The sequence below is a fragment of the Maniola hyperantus genome, chromosome 5 (genome assembly GCF_902806685.2).
Source record: "Maniola hyperantus chromosome 5, iAphHyp1.2, whole genome shotgun sequence".
In the NCBI taxonomy this organism is placed as follows: domain Eukaryota; kingdom Metazoa; phylum Arthropoda; class Insecta; order Lepidoptera; family Nymphalidae; genus Maniola; species Maniola hyperantus.
Genome location: NC_048540.1, coordinates 8720872 through 8739847, shown reverse-complemented (window position 1 = coordinate 8739847; position 18976 = coordinate 8720872). Strand labels below are relative to the sequence as shown.

General features: G+C 39.1%; 1 protein-coding gene across 1 annotated transcript in view; it reads right to left on the bottom strand.

The window, feature by feature from the left end:
• The window catches only part of LOC117982715 (proteasome-associated protein ECM29 homolog), a 29758-nt gene that overhangs the window by 5390 nt on the left and 5392 nt on the right, over window positions 1-18976 (bottom strand). Inside the window, exons 8-35 of the mRNA XM_034969093.2 lie at window positions 18539-18635; window positions 18018-18107; window positions 17605-17690; window positions 17335-17447; window positions 16666-16821; window positions 15897-16041; window positions 15382-15498; window positions 14496-14796; window positions 13800-13974; window positions 12750-13127; window positions 12138-12484; window positions 11934-12041; window positions 11735-11848; window positions 11052-11166; window positions 10536-10719; window positions 9743-9861; window positions 9164-9333; window positions 8508-8614; window positions 7555-7684; window positions 6579-6700; window positions 5938-6157; window positions 5223-5477; window positions 4653-4842; window positions 3972-4114; window positions 3340-3491; window positions 3068-3260; window positions 2613-2751; window positions 2037-2264 (exon numbers count right to left, since the gene is read on the bottom strand). Coding sequence (XP_034824984.1) covers window positions 2037-2264; window positions 2613-2751; window positions 3068-3260; window positions 3340-3491; window positions 3972-4114; window positions 4653-4842; window positions 5223-5477; window positions 5938-6157; window positions 6579-6700; window positions 7555-7684; window positions 8508-8614; window positions 9164-9333; window positions 9743-9861; window positions 10536-10719; window positions 11052-11166; window positions 11735-11848; window positions 11934-12041; window positions 12138-12484; window positions 12750-13127; window positions 13800-13974; window positions 14496-14796; window positions 15382-15498; window positions 15897-16041; window positions 16666-16821; window positions 17335-17447; window positions 17605-17690; window positions 18018-18107; window positions 18539-18635 — 4694 coding nt within the window. The remainder of the gene's footprint in view (window positions 1-2036; window positions 2265-2612; window positions 2752-3067; window positions 3261-3339; window positions 3492-3971; window positions 4115-4652; window positions 4843-5222; window positions 5478-5937; window positions 6158-6578; window positions 6701-7554; window positions 7685-8507; window positions 8615-9163; window positions 9334-9742; window positions 9862-10535; window positions 10720-11051; window positions 11167-11734; window positions 11849-11933; window positions 12042-12137; window positions 12485-12749; window positions 13128-13799; window positions 13975-14495; window positions 14797-15381; window positions 15499-15896; window positions 16042-16665; window positions 16822-17334; window positions 17448-17604; window positions 17691-18017; window positions 18108-18538; window positions 18636-18976) is intronic.

Genomic DNA, 18976 nt, shown 5'->3' with positions numbered 1-18976 from the left:
ATACTAAAGCATAATTAGGCTCGAAAAAAACTCTGCTAAATTTATATCTTGCTCCTCCTTTTGCTCAGACGCTGTGACGTAAGCATTTCCCTGACGGTGATTATTATTTGAGTTGCCTCTATAAAACCTGGTGTTATTTCTTGGGTATTTGGACTGGTTGTAGTACCTCGTAGGTGTGGTCCTAGCACGATAATTATAGTTATAATAACCTCTCCTTACCTGTGGTGTGGGCTGATATGCGCCTCGGTGAGGGCCACTCGTACGGTGGAAGTTTCGACGTCCCCGACTGTACCTGGGGTAACGAAATGACTGATTCCGGCCTTGCGAATATGAGTAGACCCCGTTGTTGGACGATGTCCCGGCGGTGGCCAGCTCCTCATCCTCCGCTGCGCGTACTGCGTCTTTCAACTCGCTGTAATTCCTGGCTGATATTATGGTGCTCAGCCTTCGGTTACGAAGGCCATCCGCAAACCTCTTTATTGCTAGTTTCTCGTTTATAGGTCTCAATATATCACGTGCCTTCTGATTTTCTTCGGCTTGTGATATGGTGAGGCCTATAAAGAGCTCCTCCAGCTTTTCACCATAAGCGCTAATAGACATATTGTTCTGTGTTAAATTGTTTATTTGGGACAGCAATGAATTGGCAGACTTTTTTGTAAGCAAATATTTTTTCATGTCTGATAGCAAATTGTCAATAGTGGAATATTCGGAATTAAGTTTTAATTTCGCGGTTTTTGATAGTCTAGTTTTTAATATAAAAGAAATTAGCAACCCCTTGCTGTCCTGACCTTTTAGATAACTGCTATACATTTCGATGCTGTCTATTATCTGCTCTATATTCTCTTGTTTACCATCCATTACCGGGATTAAAGTACTCGCCGTTTTTAGGTCGAAGTTATCCATTTTTTCGAATGATGACTGTTCTATATTCTCTTGCTTACCAGTCATTTTTTCGACTGATGACTTATCATAGCTTAATATTTTAAGAAAAGTTTCCTCAATGTTTTCACACAGTTTTTGTATGACTAATGATGAATATTCTAAATCCTTTTCATTTAATTGCGTGATAAATGTTTTATAATTTTCGTATATTTCTAACGCTTTTCTTACCTTGCTTAATCCTATTTCCTCTAGCCTCCTATCTGGTCCTAATTTCCTAATGCTTACTCTTAAGTACTCTAATTCACTATTTATATTACTTAAATGTTTTTCCATTAAGTCTATACACTGTCCATTTTCTCAATAGTTTTTACAATAAATCTATACTGTTCATTTTCTCACCGCACTTTCCGCACTTTACGCACTTTCCGCACTTTACGCGCACATCACTTTAATTGTCACACATTATACTCGACTCTCCTCTCGATCTCCTCTCGTAGACATCCGCTCCTGCAGCCTCCTTATAAAGTCCGCTCTCACTCCTTCATTAATCCAGTTCCTGTGGCATTGTCTGTATTTAGCAACTCCTATAAAAATAGCTGCTGCGCTGCATATCGCCAATATTGCTGCCATCATTATATTGTTTGTGTACATGGGGTGGTCCATGTTGGAGTCTCCATTTTGTGATATCACCTCTTTGTTCTCGCATACACACTTGGAGCACTTTGGTCCCATTTTTGTAATTATTTTAATGTTATTCCCGACACGTGTTGCTATCGCGGTGCGAGCGGCCGCTACTCCCCGTGCAAAAGTCCGCTCGCTGTCACGGTCGCCATGTGATGTTGTCGTTGGAGGTTCCGTAGAGTGGATAGATGTGTAAATCAAACACGTGTGAGCTGTTCTATGTCCCGTTTATTACTGCTACTCAATACTAATACATAACCCCACTACAGTCGAACCCCCGACCTCCAATTAGAAGGCGGACGTCCTAACCACTAGGCTATCACAGCTTATGATATAAGCTGTGATTATAATAATCACAGCTTACGATATAAGCTGTGATTATTATGTATAACACAATCATATTCGAGGCAGACGAGACGAAATACCGGGCAACTGCATAACTACTATAAATAAGAGGGTAGTTGTATACTTACTGAGTGTATATTCTATTATGTTAGCCACGTGGTCATTCACGCCGCTGATTGCCTTGTCTCCGTTCGACAGAGCCACGTTGTCAGTTTCCATCGGCTCCCCAATACTGCTGAGTATCGCAAGCCTTTCCACTACACCGGCAACGGATGCCAAAATAGCCAGTTGTGTCGATCGAGAACTCATCGGATACGCTTTGGAGCAATGTGTGAAGAATAGATCTTGGTATTTTTCTGCAAGAAGCCATACTAATATTAGAAACACATCTGTCTATCTGTCTGTTACTGATCTACTGCTAAAGTGATTTTGACGAAAGTCACAGGTAGCTTGCATCCTGTAGAGTGCAGACGGACATAGCGTACTTTTCTCCCGAAAAATTGGGACGATGACTATGTCAAAACTAATTATTTCTTAGAAACTTTTAAATAGCGGGTCTTCTAAAATTCGTAAAACCCGGAAAATCCAAGAGTTCCCACGGGATTTTGTTATCTGTTAAGTAGACGCGCATGTGCGTGTGTGCGTGAATGCGTGCGCGCGTGAGTGTGTACATAAATGTAACATTCGTAAAAATATATAATGACCTTGTGTGTGAGGGTCCTTGGGCCACGCTTTACCCAACAGATCGTAAGCGGCTTCTTTGAGCGCTGTCAGCTGTTCCCGCCTCTGTCTCACTCCATCATTGTCTTCTTCATCTGAATCCTTATCCATAGCCAGTTCATCCTAAAATAACAACGTAAAATAGTAACTTTAACTTTATTTCCGAATATATGTATGTGCAATGAGCTGATGTTACCTATCTATCTCGATATAGTACGCGCAAATACATTCGTATCGAGTACTTTATTGCATTCACATTTGCGAGTCATATTCGCCATGATGAATTTGTCATGACGTCGTTCCGACAGAAGGCGATCGGAGTCATACATCCCATATTAAGACTTGAATACATAGTACGTAGCGTTGATGTATATCGCTAAAGACGCGCTACAATACTACGTCCGTACGGGTTTTATCGCGCATAGCGTATTGTGTTTACCTTGGATAGAATCTGCTTAACGATCTCGTAGAGTTGATGGAAGCGGTCGCAGCTGGCGGCGGGGAAGGCGCGCGCCAGGGCGACGAGCGCGTGTCGCTTGTACACCGGCTCCTGCTTGCGACTCTCCGCTACGAGCGCGTCTACGCACTCCGTCGCTAGCACGGTAGACATGGCTGCCTCGCCCTCTTTTACGCTGCAAAATGACAATATTTTGAGTACAATATTGTATTTATCACGCGTCTCTTGAATGCCGACTCAGGTATAGCACTCACACACATAAATCCGCCAGAGCCTCCAGGATGTGTTGTTTGCCGTCAAACGTCTTCCCTTGCACTGCCGCGAGCAGGGAGCGGATGAACGCTTCCCGCTCCTCGCCCAGACCACTCGACATCTCTTTACATATAGTTTTTATTCCATTTGCCGCCTGAAAAAATAGGAACAGTGCCACAATTCACGACAGTTAGGAAACTTCTAGTAGGTCACTATTATTTTAGCTTTTAGTTTAGTTCACCATTAGCCTAATATCTGACAGATGTTGATTCAGGATCGAAATCGAGTTTCCTCTGACAGCGCTCTTAGTATGAGATTTTGCATCTCACGAACGTTGATAGAATTCAAGCGTTGAACACAATAACATCAGAGAAGAATGGACCTAAACTCCTTAAGTTTTAAAGTTGAGCTTTTAAACAAGACAGTTAAGGTCCATTTTTCTATAACGCTTTAAGTGCTCAGACGTTCGAATCTTTTACTCATATTATACAATCTTTTACCAATGGTTCGCGAGTTTCAACTTTACAGCTGCAGCTAGCGCACTGCCGTATTGACTTGGAATCTTGAGATGGGATTGGTTTCTGGAGATACAAAACAAAGACATCTATTTAACATGTTAACAAAATATAGTGACCTGTATCTTCTTGGTCCAGCTGCCTGACACGAGCGCCTGCTCAATGTATGCCCGGATAGCAGGCAAGTGTTGCCGGATGCCGCTCTCGCGCGTTGGGCTCATGTCCGACCAGATCTCCTCAAACGTTTCCACCGTCGTCGAATCTGTACATATAAAAAGACTCCTGATTCCTGATTGACAGACTGATCTATCGACGCACAGCCGATTTATATATATGTGTATTTATATATAACCACTTTAGATAGATTAGCTTTTATAGCCTAGGAATTCACTAAGAAAGAATATTTGGTAATTCAACCCCTAGAGGGGTTAAATAGGGGATGAAAGTTTGTATGAAAGTGTGTTAAAGTTATATACATAAAAGTTGATGTTTGGGCTTTCGGTCAAAAATAAGGTTTATAGCTTTTTGAAAACTCCTTCACATCTAGAAAAATTCTCATCCAAAAACCCTAGCATGATCGCCAGAAGAACAGTGTCAGGGATTTTATCGACTCTGAATCTAGGAAACCGGGTTTTCCTACTCATTCTATTTTATCTACACCACCTAACATATTTCTAGCTAAAACGGCTAACGGCGGAATCAAATAATTATTTAATTCGGTGTTAGCTGTCAGCACGAATTCTATGGGAATTAGAGGAGTGATCAACCAAATGTAATTCTACCGTATCAATGGTCCTTACCATCTTCTTTAGGCGCGTGCATGGCCAAAAACACTACAGGTGCTAAAGTCTCTTCATTGTCCTTTATGTGCTCGATTTTGGCTTTGGCCACGGACTTCAGAGTCAACGCGATCGCAGATCTTGAGGCATCATCTTCTTTCGTTTCATACAATGTTACCAATTTCTTCATTAACTTCTCTATTGATTGAGGCTAAAAAAGAAAGCTTAGTTTTCTTAATAATAATTCTTTCAACCCAAGGTGGGTTCTTAATAATAAGTCTTCTACCGCTTTCCGGTGCAAGGTGCTAGATCCCAACGTCTACCGGTTTTTCCCTGGCCCATTGCTACTTCAGTTTCGGAACCCGTTAAAGCTATGTCGTTTACCCTGGTTCTGTTATGGATCTCCTCATTTCTGATTTAATTATGTAAAGAAACTCCAAGCACAGTTCTCGCCATTCCGCGCTGAGTGACTCTGAGCTCACTTATGAGGCCCATAGTTAGCGACCATTGATATAATATGGGAAAGGCAAAAAGGCTGTAACGCCAAAAGTAGAACGCAGTAAAGTTGATACAATATAAAAAAATCCTCACCTTAGCATATGCAGACACTTGACCGAGTGCCTCGGCATAGTTTTTCCTAACTGTCGCATTTCTATCGAAAATCCCATTCAATAGATTGTACATGATCTTTCCCGCGACGGGTTCGAGTTCGGTTCTCAAGTAATGTGCGGCGAGAACTAAGAAATGTGCGCACGCAGCCTTCGTGCCGAGTTGCGGCGATTTAGTCAATTCCAGTATACTTGGTAACATTTCCTTGAATGTGTCGATGGTAATGAATGGCATGCACTGGAAATTAATCAAAAAAATTAAACATACTTATAATGTATCGATATAGCACTGTTTAAGAAAGATTCTTTAGCATGTCTAAATATTATAAAAAGAAAAGTCCTGACTCATTGACTGACTCATCAACGCCCAGCCCCCAAATCCTAATACTTAGAAAGTGCAAAAATTTCAGATTTTTTCTCAAAAAGGGCGGTCGCTAGTTTTTAATAAAAATGTACTTACTAAAGAATGTGTCTTAAACTCTACTATTTCGAGTAAAAAAATCTCAGTAATTTTTTATAAGTACAAGATTTGGATGGCTCATTCTCATTATTTGAAAACTCTATCAAAAATCTGCTTCATTGGATTTTAGTGAATTTGTTCACTTGAAAACTTTATAAAATTATGATTTTCTTCTGCTTTGTCCCTAAAGAAATTTCATTGAGTCATTGAAAATTTTATTTTTATCTCGCAAACTTACCTTAACAACGGTGTCAGTGGTGTAATGGTGCCGGGCAGCACTGGCACGCATATCGTCCAGTAACTCGCGCGAGCCACTGTCTGCCAGTGCTGTGCTCAAGTACGACAGTTTAGCAGACTCCAACTCGCCCGCAGCACCTACTAGAGCCGGCACTAAACGCGGCAAGAACGGCGCTAAGCTACTACCCGCCGCCGTCACTAGCTTCGCCACTGTTTGCAAACTATGAAAAGTTTTCTAAATTAATGTGTACAGTAAGTAGCTGGCAAGAGATTTTCGGCTTTGTAGTGCGTTGTCTCTATCACTCATACGTATGTGACATTTTGTCGGTCTCAACGACAGATGACAATGCTCTACGAAACCGCTATCTCTTTCTAAAGGTCGATTAACAATATTTCCTGCTGGGTACTGTATTTTATTATCAGCTATAACAATATCCACTTCCATAATTTGTTCAGACACTCAGATTGCGAATTTTCCGAAAGGCAATTTTGAAAAGAAATGAAATTTTAGGGGTTACAAGAAAAGGCCTGGTTATAAGAAAGATTGTGAAAATAATTATCGAGTAAAATTTTAAGTTTTATGTACATGTAAATTGTCAATTGTAATGGCAACAATTATGCAGACTAAGAAAATGAACTCACCTAACACTCCTCACTTCTTTAACCAGATTCGTGATCCCTGTATCAAGCAGAACGGGCAATATTGCAGACACGATTTCCTTCCCGTCTTTACCCTGGTTAACGTCTGAAGCCTGGATGCATAGCTATACAGAAAAATCTATTGAGCATTAAATTCATTCGAAGATCGAAAATATTATTTTACCACTTAGTCAAACATGTCATACTCGTAAATTTGTCCGAACTTCACATCAATCATAATTAGAAAAGTCGAACGCCTGTAAGAAATATCTCTTTAAGCTATCTACTTCTTTTTTTGGTCTGCGCAGGTCCTTAAGTTTCTGTATCACGTCAATCGTTTTTGATAGTTGACGCCTCCAGGCAGAGCAACACTTTCCTGATTGGAATAGAATAGAATAGAATATGTTTTTATTCAAGTAGACTTTTTACAAGCGCTTTCGAATCGTCGGGTAGTTTTAATTTACCACTGGTTCGGAATGCCGTTTCTACCGAGAACGGCATTGGAATCAGAATAGTCTCCTCAGAGTACACTATGTGTTTCCTTAGATGGATGCTACGGTTATGCATTAGAGTGGGACAGTAGCAGATAATATGCATCAGAGTCTTTGCAAACTCCTGGTATAAACTACAGATATCTGTGCCCTGGAGCTTAAGGTTGTACAAAGTGCATAGACTTTTCGTACAAAGCACCAGCACGTCTGACACCGCCTTTTTGTTGAAGCATCTGACAAGCGCTTTCGAGTGGTTTAAGGCCGGACCGCCTTACTGCGACCCATTGCTGTGTTTGCTTTATTCCTTTGAACTCAGGGTTTATTATTGTATGATTTGTAATGGTGCCAACATAACGTCAGTGGTCAAGTTATATTCTGTCTGTCTGTCTGGTCTGTACTCTGTAGAGAATATTTTGCCACGAAGTAACGCACGGCGCACCGCGCAGCGCCGGTGTAATGCGGTCCGGCCTTTAAGGCTATGTACTTACTTTGGAAAGGATATTGGCCGCGCCGCTGGCGGCCTGGCGCGTGCCCTCGTGCACGTCGTCCATGACGCGGAACAGTTGCGCCCACAGCGTCGGCAGCTGCTCCAATGACTGCCGCAAGTTTTGTGCGCCCCTACACACTCATAGTCAGTCATCGGAATCGGTAGTCATCATCAATATCAACCTATCGCCGGCTCACTACTGAGCAGAGGTCTCCTCTCAGAATGAGAAGATTTCAGCCATAGCTTGTATAGCATAGCTTTTGAGAACATTATGGAAAACTCTCAGGTATGCAAGTTTACTCACGATGTTTTCCTTCACCGTAAAGTCAAATGATATTTAATTATACGCACATAACTCCGAAAAATTAGAGGTATGTGCCCGGAATTAAACCCCGAACCCCCTAGCTAGGAGGCCGACGTCTTAACCACTAGGCTATCACCGCTTAACTCATCGCTCACTGCCTTAATTTTAATGGATATAACTTGAAAAATAACAGATTTTCATACAAATTACAACAAGGGCATGAATCCCTATTTAACGCCCTAATAGGGGTGGAATTTCCAAAAATCCATTCATAGTGAGTTAAGTAGGTGACTCAAATCTAAATATATAAAAGAAACAGGTGACTGACTGACTGACTGATTGACTAGTTGACTGACTGGCTGACTGACTGACTTACTGAATGACTGACTGATCTATCAACGCACAGCTCAAACTACTGGACGGTTTAGGCTGAAATTTGGCATGCAGATAGCAATTATGACGTAGGCATCCGCTAAGAAAGGATTTTTGAAAATTTAACCCCTAAGGGGGTGAAATAGGGGTTTGAAATTTGTGTAGTCCATGCGGACGAAGTCGCGAGCATAAGCTTGTATTACATATTTTGTTGACTTTGGCTTAAATATCTTTGGGCTGTGATAATTTGATGCAATAAATATTTTGAATCATTTTACCTTAACAGATCTGTAAGAGCGTTGCAGCAGGACATTCTGACTCGCCACTGATTGGACGTCATGTTGGCCACCAAGTCGTTTAGAATCTCTTTATGATATTTATGAACCTGGATAAATCAAACGCAAATTGTCTACCAATGATTCCCTCGTAATCACTGAAATTAACATATACAAGTGCGCTGGAAAGGTCTTCGTGTCAACACTATGTTTACAGAAGAGATATCTTATCACTTACATTTAGTTCCAAGTACGCTAACATAACGTTCACTGCTGCTATCAGCGCCAAAATGGCGAAAATCAAGTTGCTTCAAAAATAGGTCGCAGGTACAATTACAATTACTTATATTAGTGTAGGTCAGTGGTCGTAATTTGACGTCACTTAGCACATAAGTCTTAAATATCAGGTCAAAACGCTAAAAACACGTCAAACAAAATTTTAGATGATGTTAATAACTTTTGAGATGCTTCTAGTATTTGGGGAATAATGAAAAGTATGAATTTTTAATCTATATGTAAATTCGTCGATAAGAAATTACACAGCAACGTTGTTATTTGTCAAAAAAGGGCACAAATACTTTTGTCAAAATAAAAATGTAACAAAAGCTACCTAGCTGTTTTTGTTAACATTTTTATTTTCAGCAGGCTAGAATACTTGCAGTTTGCTGTGTGTTGGGCACGATGGCATGCCATATACTGGCCATTGAGTTCTGTATTCGCGGCGTGGGATCGAAGCGATATCGATACAAGCGAGGTACGATTCGAGGCAGATGTTCACTCAATTGGGCGCCAGCTTGAAGCGCTATTGAGTGGAAACCGAATGCTGCTCCTGATAAACAAGAGACATACTCGTAGAGTGCACCGAAACTATTGAACTTACTTTTCTATAATCCTGCATAAGAGTCTGTGACTATACTATTTACTGTCACCATGATTTGAAACCCATAGCACAGTTAACGATAGTTAGAGACGTCTAACAAAACGTCGAGGCTTCGATCGTACCGGAACGCTAAATCGCTTGGCGGCACGGCTTTGTCGGTAGGGTGATAAGTCGCCACGGCCGAAGCCTCCCACCAGACCAGACCAGAAATTTAGAAATTATAAAATTCCAAACCCCTGCCGGGACTCGAACTCGGTAGCTCCCACTAATAAGAGCACAGCGCTTACCGCTTACCACTGCGCCAGGGAGGCTTCGTCATTAACTAATAAAAATGAAAAAACTTTGAACTTATACTAACCTCTCTTGGAGTTCCACATAGAATTATGATGCGCCAAGTGCATAAACTTGTACAGTAAGTCTGGTTGATTTAAATCCGAGGCTAAAGAACACAGTTCTTTGTATGTAGAGAGATTGCCTCTGAAAATATTGAGATTATTATAATTACAATAAAATTCAAAAGCATATATTCTTACTAATGTTATAAATGCGAAAGTGTGTCTGTCTGTCTGCCCATCCTTTTAAACGATTGTGACCGAATTTGGTACAGAAATAGCTTGCATTTTGAAGAAGGACACAAGCTACTTTTGTCCCAGAAAATCGAAGAGTTCGGCCCATCTGTTTAACCGATTTTAACAAAATATGGTACAGAGATAGTTTGCATCCTGGAGACGGATATAGGCTACCAAAAAGTTCATCCACCGCAGCCCTCACTTGGTCGATCGCCTGGATTCAGGTTTCCAAAAATCCCGTGGGAACTCTTTGATTTTAAAAGTTGCCAATGTCACTCTCCAGGTCTTTAATTATACACATGCAAAAATCACGTCCATCCGCTGCTCCGCTGGGTTGAGATTGAAGGATAACCCAATAAATCTACACTAAAACATACTTTCGCATTTATAATACAACTATAGTACGGAACAGGTTGAAATGGCAGTCGGGGAAGGAACACCCCGCATACGCACACAGCCCCCACGCTAGCCCGGTGCGGGCGAGCGCGTGTGACGTGCGGATATGCGGGTGATCCGCCCGCCTTATACCCCGATTGCATTCTCAACCTGTCGCGGACTATAGGTAGTGATTGTTTTACGTACCCAGTAGGCGCAGTCCCTAACTGCCCTTCCTCAAATATCTTAGTATCTTCCGTAACTTGTGTTACAGAGCGCTTACCGCTTGTAAGTTGTTCTATAATTTGCGCTACTAACGCCTTCTTCTGACTTTCATCCGAATTTTGATATACCAGACTTAGCCCTTTGCTGGCGACGTCTTGAACGATATCTGCAAAATATTCATATTGACATGATAAATCAGAAAATGAGTTTTTTGGAATCCTGTTGGACCAGAAAGACGTTGGTAACGTGACGTCATCTTAAATTGAGTTAGGCAATATTTTTTTAAATTACCTATATAAATGGCGAGAAACCGAACAAGCGGGTCACCTGATGTTAATAGTGATTACCGTTGTCTATGAACATTCTCAGCCTCAGTAGGAACCCTGTTGCCCGCTTTTCAGTTTGTCGATCCGCCCCTTGAATAACCCCATGTTAAAATGTAGTGGGATTATTATTTATCAAGCAAAGTCCGTCAACGGGATATTAAACTATTCTCACCACTATTCTCTGACAGGAAATCCATGAACTTATCCTGTAGCTGTTGCAGGGAGCTCTTTATTGGCTCGCGCTCGGGGCAGTTCTTCAGTAATGCTAACAACCAAATACTTGTGGCCTAAGGAAATGGAAGGAGATCATTCACGGCCCATACACAAAAAAAAAACAAAATTTTAAAGTGCCGACCAAAAATAATAATTTATAATAATAATTTGACAATGAGGAGGTTTCCAGGCAACGTTCGAGAAAATTTTCATAGATGGCGCTAAATACTACCACCACTAAAGATGAAAAATAATACCTATTATCTATATGATCTATGCTTTAAATTTTTAAATTTAAATCGGATGCGAAGTTAATTAATTACTTCTATTATAGTTCACAAATTTTGTGGGGAAGAAACGTAAGGAAAATTGCAGTGCACGCTAGCCCTTACTCTTCATCTATGTCATTGATTGACACGACCTGAACATTAAAGCATAGATCATATAGATATAGTTATTATTTCACATCTTTAGTGGTGGTAGTATTCAGCGCCATCTATGAAAATTTTCTCGAACGTTGCCAGGAAACCTCCTCATTCCTTTGCAAAACCTGTCAAAACATCAATTTAGTCATAAGTTACACATTTTTAATTTTTGTGGCAAGACTGAATTTCCAGTGTGAAGATAGCTTTTATGACTTACCTGTCTAGAGTGTGGGTGTGGATGTTTCCCAATTTTGAAAAGCTCTAATAGTAACCATTTTAATAGATCATCATTTTCCTTTAGCGCTTCTATGTCTTTTACTTTCGCTTCGCCCTTTAAACAAAACAAGTATGCATATAAAATAAATGAAAAGATTAATAATTCTATAGGAAATTAATTTGCAATGTAACATTTTTACCTCTTTGGGCAGTTCAGTCCACAGATCTCTATTTTCGTTAGAGTTCACACCTTCTACGCAAAGTACTAAAGATTCGCCTATTTGTAGATGAATTTCAAATTCTTTACTCTAAAATATAAAAAACACATTTAGCACATATAAAACTCTTTGTTCAAAAATTTATATTAATCTCAATTTTTTAAGTAGTTTAATTTTCATACTTACATCTTTGGCCATTTGTAAAAATCCTTTAACAATTTGTTTGGAGAATACAAGCCTTTCGCCGCAACACATCAACCCTAACGTATATAATGACCTTTCTTTAACTTTTGAGGGTATTTTTGCATTTCCCACTATTTTAAATAACCTTTCGGCGACTGAGAACTTTGTCACTTCACCTTCGGACACTGAGGTGTTACTTTCGTTGACTTTGAAAGGATTCTCACTTGATATTAGGGATTCTTGACTTGGAGATGAGTTAGGTAATGGTAAAGAGGAACATCGGACTAGAAGGGATATTGCAGTACATGATGTACTCACTAAAAGTGATTGAGGATTTGACAAGAAGTTGGCTGAAAGAAAAGTTGAGGGAAAAGATAAATAATCACATAACAGTATGATGTTACAAAAATCAATCTGAACAACTTCGCTTTGTAATAACACTTTGGCCTTCGACGTCGTAGAATTTGAGTCAACGAGTCAACTGATTTAAGTCAAACTAAGCACAGAATTAGTACCTCATCAATTTCTTCAACCAACAAAAACTAATCTCAATCGGCCCAGAAGTGCGCACACAAAAAACCAAGTAGAGTTTCTTATATTAGGATTATAGCTTACCAAGACATATTACACCCTCTCTAAAAGGTTCCCAACTACTAGGATTGAATCCTTTTCCACCGAACTTGCCGCGCCTCCACAAAACTATACATCTCTCACATAAATGCGCGAATGCCATCAAATAACCACACTGAGACTCCAAACTCTTGTTGCTGCGACTCTGTACTACACATTCGTTTATTTCCTTTTCTATATCCGTTTTATTATTTGTATGGACAGAAATTATAGCGTAAATAGCCGCAGATGTTTCACGGATTTCTTCCTTAGTGCTGGTTGCGAAAAGATTCTTCATAAACGGTAGTAATCCAGTGTACTTTTCAGCCATTTTTGATGGCACGCAGCCCACAATATCCATGAAGCATGTTAAAGGCATGATACCTTAAAACAAATAAGTGATAAGTAACTATGTATTTGGTTTCTATATAACTTTTCAAAATCGATAGACCCTTTCCATTTAGCAAAATACATATCAATAGCTCAACCGAAATCCTTGATCGCTTGAAAACAAAAAGAGCATTGAGAAATGACATAAAAAAAAGAACTCGTCATTTGCTAATAAACTACCCTCCTTCAGGCTCCATTTGTCTCCATTTCAGAGCAAACGCAGCCCTTACCCTTGCTTAGTGGTATAGTAGTAGTATTATATTATCACTTATTTGTTAATATTCTCACGTGCGAGTTAAAGTTGCGTTGAATGATTCGACCCATATAACAGGCCCTTTCATTTGAAACATCACATGGTACAATTTGCAAAAACTTTGTTTTATTCTCGGATTTATCCCCAAGAGTGAACTATATTTAAAAACCATATACAATTTAGTATTTACGTAACACGACCGTGTTTGGGTTACAAAAATTCATAATAATGTTTACCGCGCAATCGGATCAGTAAAGGAGCAAATTGGATATGACAGACAGACACACAAATGACCCAATAAGGGCTTCTTTTATTTATACAAACGTATGGAACTCTAAAAAATATACGATTGTTATTCGTGGACTAAAAGGGACTGGCTATGTGAAAAATCTCATTTTATTTAAAACATATACCTGGAGAACCATTCAAAAGTGAAGTAATCATCGTTAAATATCTATCTAGCACCTCGGTTTCCAACAAATTCTCTTGGAAGTATTTAGCTAAGATTGGTGAGGTGGCATTGGGATGCTTTGAGCAATCCTTGAGGTTTGCGTCACGGTTTAGGCACATCCTCAAATACCTCAACATCTGAAAGTATAAATATTTGTTACTAGATGATGCCCGCGACTTTACAGGATAAAACTAGTCTATGTCTGTCTTCGAGATGCAAGTTATCCCTCTACGAAGTAGATTATTTCCGCAATTCACCTACGTGGATTTAAGTTTTTTTTAAATCTCGTGGGAACTTTTTGGTTTTCTGAGATAAAAAGAAGCCTGTCCTTCCCCAGGACGCAACCTATCTCTGCACCAAAATTCGTCAAAATCTGTCAAACGAATGGCCCGTGAAAATATAGTATACCAACAGATAGACAGATTACAGAAGTGTGGAGTATCAGAGTTGGGCAGCAAAAGTATAACTATATTATATTATGTGTGTTCTATTTGGTATTCATTTTATATAACTGTAAGATAAAAGTAAAAAACGGCCTATGAATGTGAAGTACATTATTTGAATAATATACCTAGTAAATTACCTAACGAAGGTTTGCTTAATAATTATTTCTTGTTTGGTTTAGGGATAAGTAATAAAACATCTTTAAAAAAATTACCTCTTGATATGTCTGTGGATGAAACTGGAGAACGTGATTGCCAACCACAAACCTGTGTTTAGCGTTCGAGCCCTTCTTCCTCTTTTGCATCTGATCCCATAAGTAGTTAACCACATCTTTGAACTTCGGTACTTTCAATTGCGCCTCTTGGGCTTTGTCTTTATCTTTAGATGTTACTTCCTCATCTATATTCACTACGTTGTCGTCTTTAACTGAGACGTTGTTCACAACATCCTCTATTTCGTTTGGTCGTGATGAACCATACAGACATTTAAGAGCTTCCGTTGAAACATCATCTTGACTAAAAAATGTTACAAGTTATACCAAAATGCTACAAAGAATGAAACATAATGTTTAAATCTGATATGGCTGAGGACAGGGCTCTTCCCATTGTCCTTTATAATTTACACTTGTTTCAAACATTTTAGTGATCGATATTCGTTACATACTTTGGTTGCATTTGACTTGCAGCTCACTCCAGCCATGCGTGGGAATGCAATTAGATTTATACACGACTTAATATTATTGTAAGTTGAATCTTTGAAAAGAACAACCACCAAGTTTTTTTGCTGATTCATCACTGAGGCAATTCATTCCGAACCAGTGGCTGATGCATTTAACGGTAAAAAATTCTACTAAAAGTTTGTTCGAAAAATATTTCTATTTATGTCAACCTTCACATACTATAGTATGTGAATGTTGACATAAATAGAAATATTTTTAAAATATGCACTTTACCTACGTGTTTGTTAGTTTATATAAGTTGTTAATTTACTATTAGTGGCGGCTTTAATGTGTCTGTATATTTGTATATTTTTAATTTTAAGTATTATGTAAACTGTTAGGGCGTAAATAAATAAAATAAAATAAAAATAAAATAAAATACCTGTCTCCGCTGGCCAATAACAGCAGATATCTGGAGGGGACGTAGTCTTGCGGGAACACCGCCGCTGAATAGCGCATAGCGATGTATCGGATCATAGGCTCCTCGCTATGCATGTAGCTGTTTGAGAAAATGTTATGGGTACAGTCGAATAAACTTAAAACCAGTCAAGTGCGAGTCGGACTCACACACGCAGGGTTCTGTACCATCGTACAAGATATATACACTTTTATGTACAATACTGCATGTTAATTGCGGACAGCGCCATCCATGAAGTGATTCAATAAACTAGTTACTTGTTCGTGAACACATTTTAATATTTTTTGTTTTATTTTACTTGTGCTAGAAGACATTGCCACCTACCCATGATTTTAGATCAACGGGAAGTACCTACCCTACAGGTTTTGATTCCCTTGTCTTGACAGACGCAACAGACAGACAGACAGACAGACAAAGAAGTGATCCTATAAGAGTTCCTTTATTCCTTTTGAAGTACAGAACCCTAAAAACAAACTTACTGATCCAACAGCGCAAAGAGCGCGAGTGCTTGCGGCTCGTCGAAGGGACTCGGCCTCGGTTTCTTACTCTCCGAGCTCTCTTCGTCGTCCATTTTGTCGCTGGACGTGCTGGCGCCTTCCGACGTATCCATTGACTCAACTTTATCTATGCGTACATTTTGACAACTGTATATTCGTATAATGGGTAAAAATGACTTTTCACGCGGGATTTTAACTTTATGTGTCAAATTATATATCAAAAGTACGATTTAAGTCCTTATTTTAAAGGTGAACAAAGGTGACATGACAATTGGGCCACAGAGTTAAAATGTCGAGTGAGATGTCATTTTGTACGGATTATATGAATTTTGACGCCTCACCAACGTCGATAGAATTCGAGCGTCGAATTATAATAATATCAGAGTAAAATGGACCTAAAGACCCATGATTTCAAGGCAAAATACAATACTACCGACATTGGTATTCATAATGATTTGAAAACTTTGTATGACAATAGATGATTATTATACCATTGATCGCAATGTTAATTGATTGATTGAAAAGCTAGCAGACAGAAAGACACACTTTCGTATTTATAATATCAGTACTAGTGGATAGCCGGCGTGTGCTATTACGTTGTTTTTTACGTATGTTTTTTATCTAAAACCATCTTTGCATAATTGTCTTTCTAATGAAACCAATGGGTGGATAGTTTCAAAGTCTATAACGAACATATATAGAAACATTTTTTGTTATATAATGATTAGTATGAAAAAAGCTAAAAGTTCACCTTCAGGATTGATCTTGTATGCCACGGCCATCTCTAGCAAGGCGTCTCGTAGCGCTGTCCTCATCTCGGGCACGGCCTCTGGAATCTTCTTCACAAGCTCCTCGAGCAACGCGAATTTGTCGCTGAAGGACTCTGGACATTTCTGTGCTAGTCTGCCTATAAAAATTAATAATAAGGCGTAATTGCGATAAATGGCTGGATGTGAAAGGCTAAGATGGGTGTGGTGGCGCTCTCTTATAAAGCCAATGTCTAGCAGTCCAGCAGTGGAGCTTCACAGGCTGAAACGGTGATGATGACGGTATATCATGCACTAGCTTATTCCCACGAATTCATCCGCTATACAAATACAATACAAATTTCAAACCCCTTTTTTACCCCCTTAGGGGTTGAGTTTTCAAAAATCATTTCTTAGCGGACGTATGCGTCATAATAGCTACCTGCATGCCAAATTTTAGCCTGATCCATCCAGTAGTTTGAGCTGTGCATTTATAGATCAGTCAGCATAAAATAATAAAGCAGCAGAAAATAATACAGTCAGTCAGTCAGCTTTTCCATTTACATATTTAGATTAGATAGACACAGTGATTGTGGCACGAGGACCGCAACGTTGAAAGTCTTTACTATTCGCCAATTATGTATAAACCGTGTCTTATAACTGTCGAAACAGACCTAAACACATGTAGGCCTTGGGCTGGTGCTCCGCATGTTCTTCAGATCTTATTAACTTCAGTAATCCTCTCAAAAATATAACCGCCACCTTTGTCAGCTGCGCGTGATCTCCGCTAAAATAATACAAAAATATTCACACACTATTACAAATAGGTAATTAAATTAGGTATGTATGTTAGGTAGGTAATTAGGTAAAACAACACCTTCATTTTTGATTGTAGATTTCTACGCGTGTTTTCGGTAAATTGCCAGAAAAAAAACTAAACGTACCTGTTAATTACATTCAGTAGAAACATGAGCGCCATATTACGAAGACGCGAATTTGTGTTCGGATCAAATAATGACGAAAAAACTACCTGAAATGAAAAAGAACTATTATATCAGTACCCCCATTACAAATGCGAAAGTGTGTTTGTTTGTTGGTTTGTCTTTCAATCACGTCGCAACGGAGCAACGGATCGACGTGATTTTCGCAGGGGTATAGTTAAAGACCTGGAGAGTGGCATAGGCTAACTTTTATCACGGGAAATCAATGAGTTTCCACGGGATTTTTGAAAACTTAAATCCACGCTAAATCGTCGCGTCGCGGGCATCAGCTAGTATACAATAATATATTATTTCAAAATATGAATTGTGATATTTTTAACATTAGTCTGTTTATAGTTTTTATATGTAATGCTTACCTGAATACAGTGCGGAAACATGATTGCTGGACCAGTTGCTTTATTAAGATATTGAATTAATTTTAAACGGAGTCTTGTACATGCTGGTACCTGCAAAAGATAGTGAAAAATAATATTAAATAATTCACATTTCTACAAATGAATATTCTTTGAATACTTGCGCAGCATTTTTGGCTAATGTCTGCTTATTATCAGGTTACAAGTTTTACTGAGCAATGATATCTAACGTTCGCAACTAGTTAAAGATGGTCGAGTCTCTCAGGTTTAAAATGATTGTTTCATTATCATCGAGTGTTTGGGATAATATTATAATATACTTACTAACAACTTACAGTGCTCCAAAATTCCTAATTCAGACTTCCAAAAACAGTGATCCATGTTGTTATCAACTTGAGTCAACATTGCTTTTGTCTTAACTAGTGCTACTACTGATCTAGTAATTTGCGCAGATGCAACTAAAGATTTCTAGAGGTGAACGTTGACATAAACTGATGAATTGAAAAAGAGCCAAACATAATTACCTTCCGGTCATCTGCAGGGACTTTCAAGCCTGCCCAAGTGCCCAAGTACAATGCATATAGCGGAGACACCACTGCAGGCTGCGACCAGTCTACTGAGCTAAAAACATAGTAATTGCTAATAGTCACAAATTTGATAATTTTTTTCTGAAATAAACCTAATATTATGCACATAGGACCAATAGTCCATCAAACGTACACTGAGCGGCAAAATGCTGGAGCAATTTATTGATAAATTGATAATAATAGATGAATTAAATCAAAACTAAAACAGATTTCAAAATAGCGTTCAAGAGAAAATCTACAAAGAATTATCTCTTGTACCGTTCAATCGACGACAGCAGCGGCCCGGGCCGGAGCGGCGGCAACAGCAAGACTATGACAAAAAAAGCAAAAAAACATGCTTTGCATTCTATAACATAGAAATTGATAAGATCATAA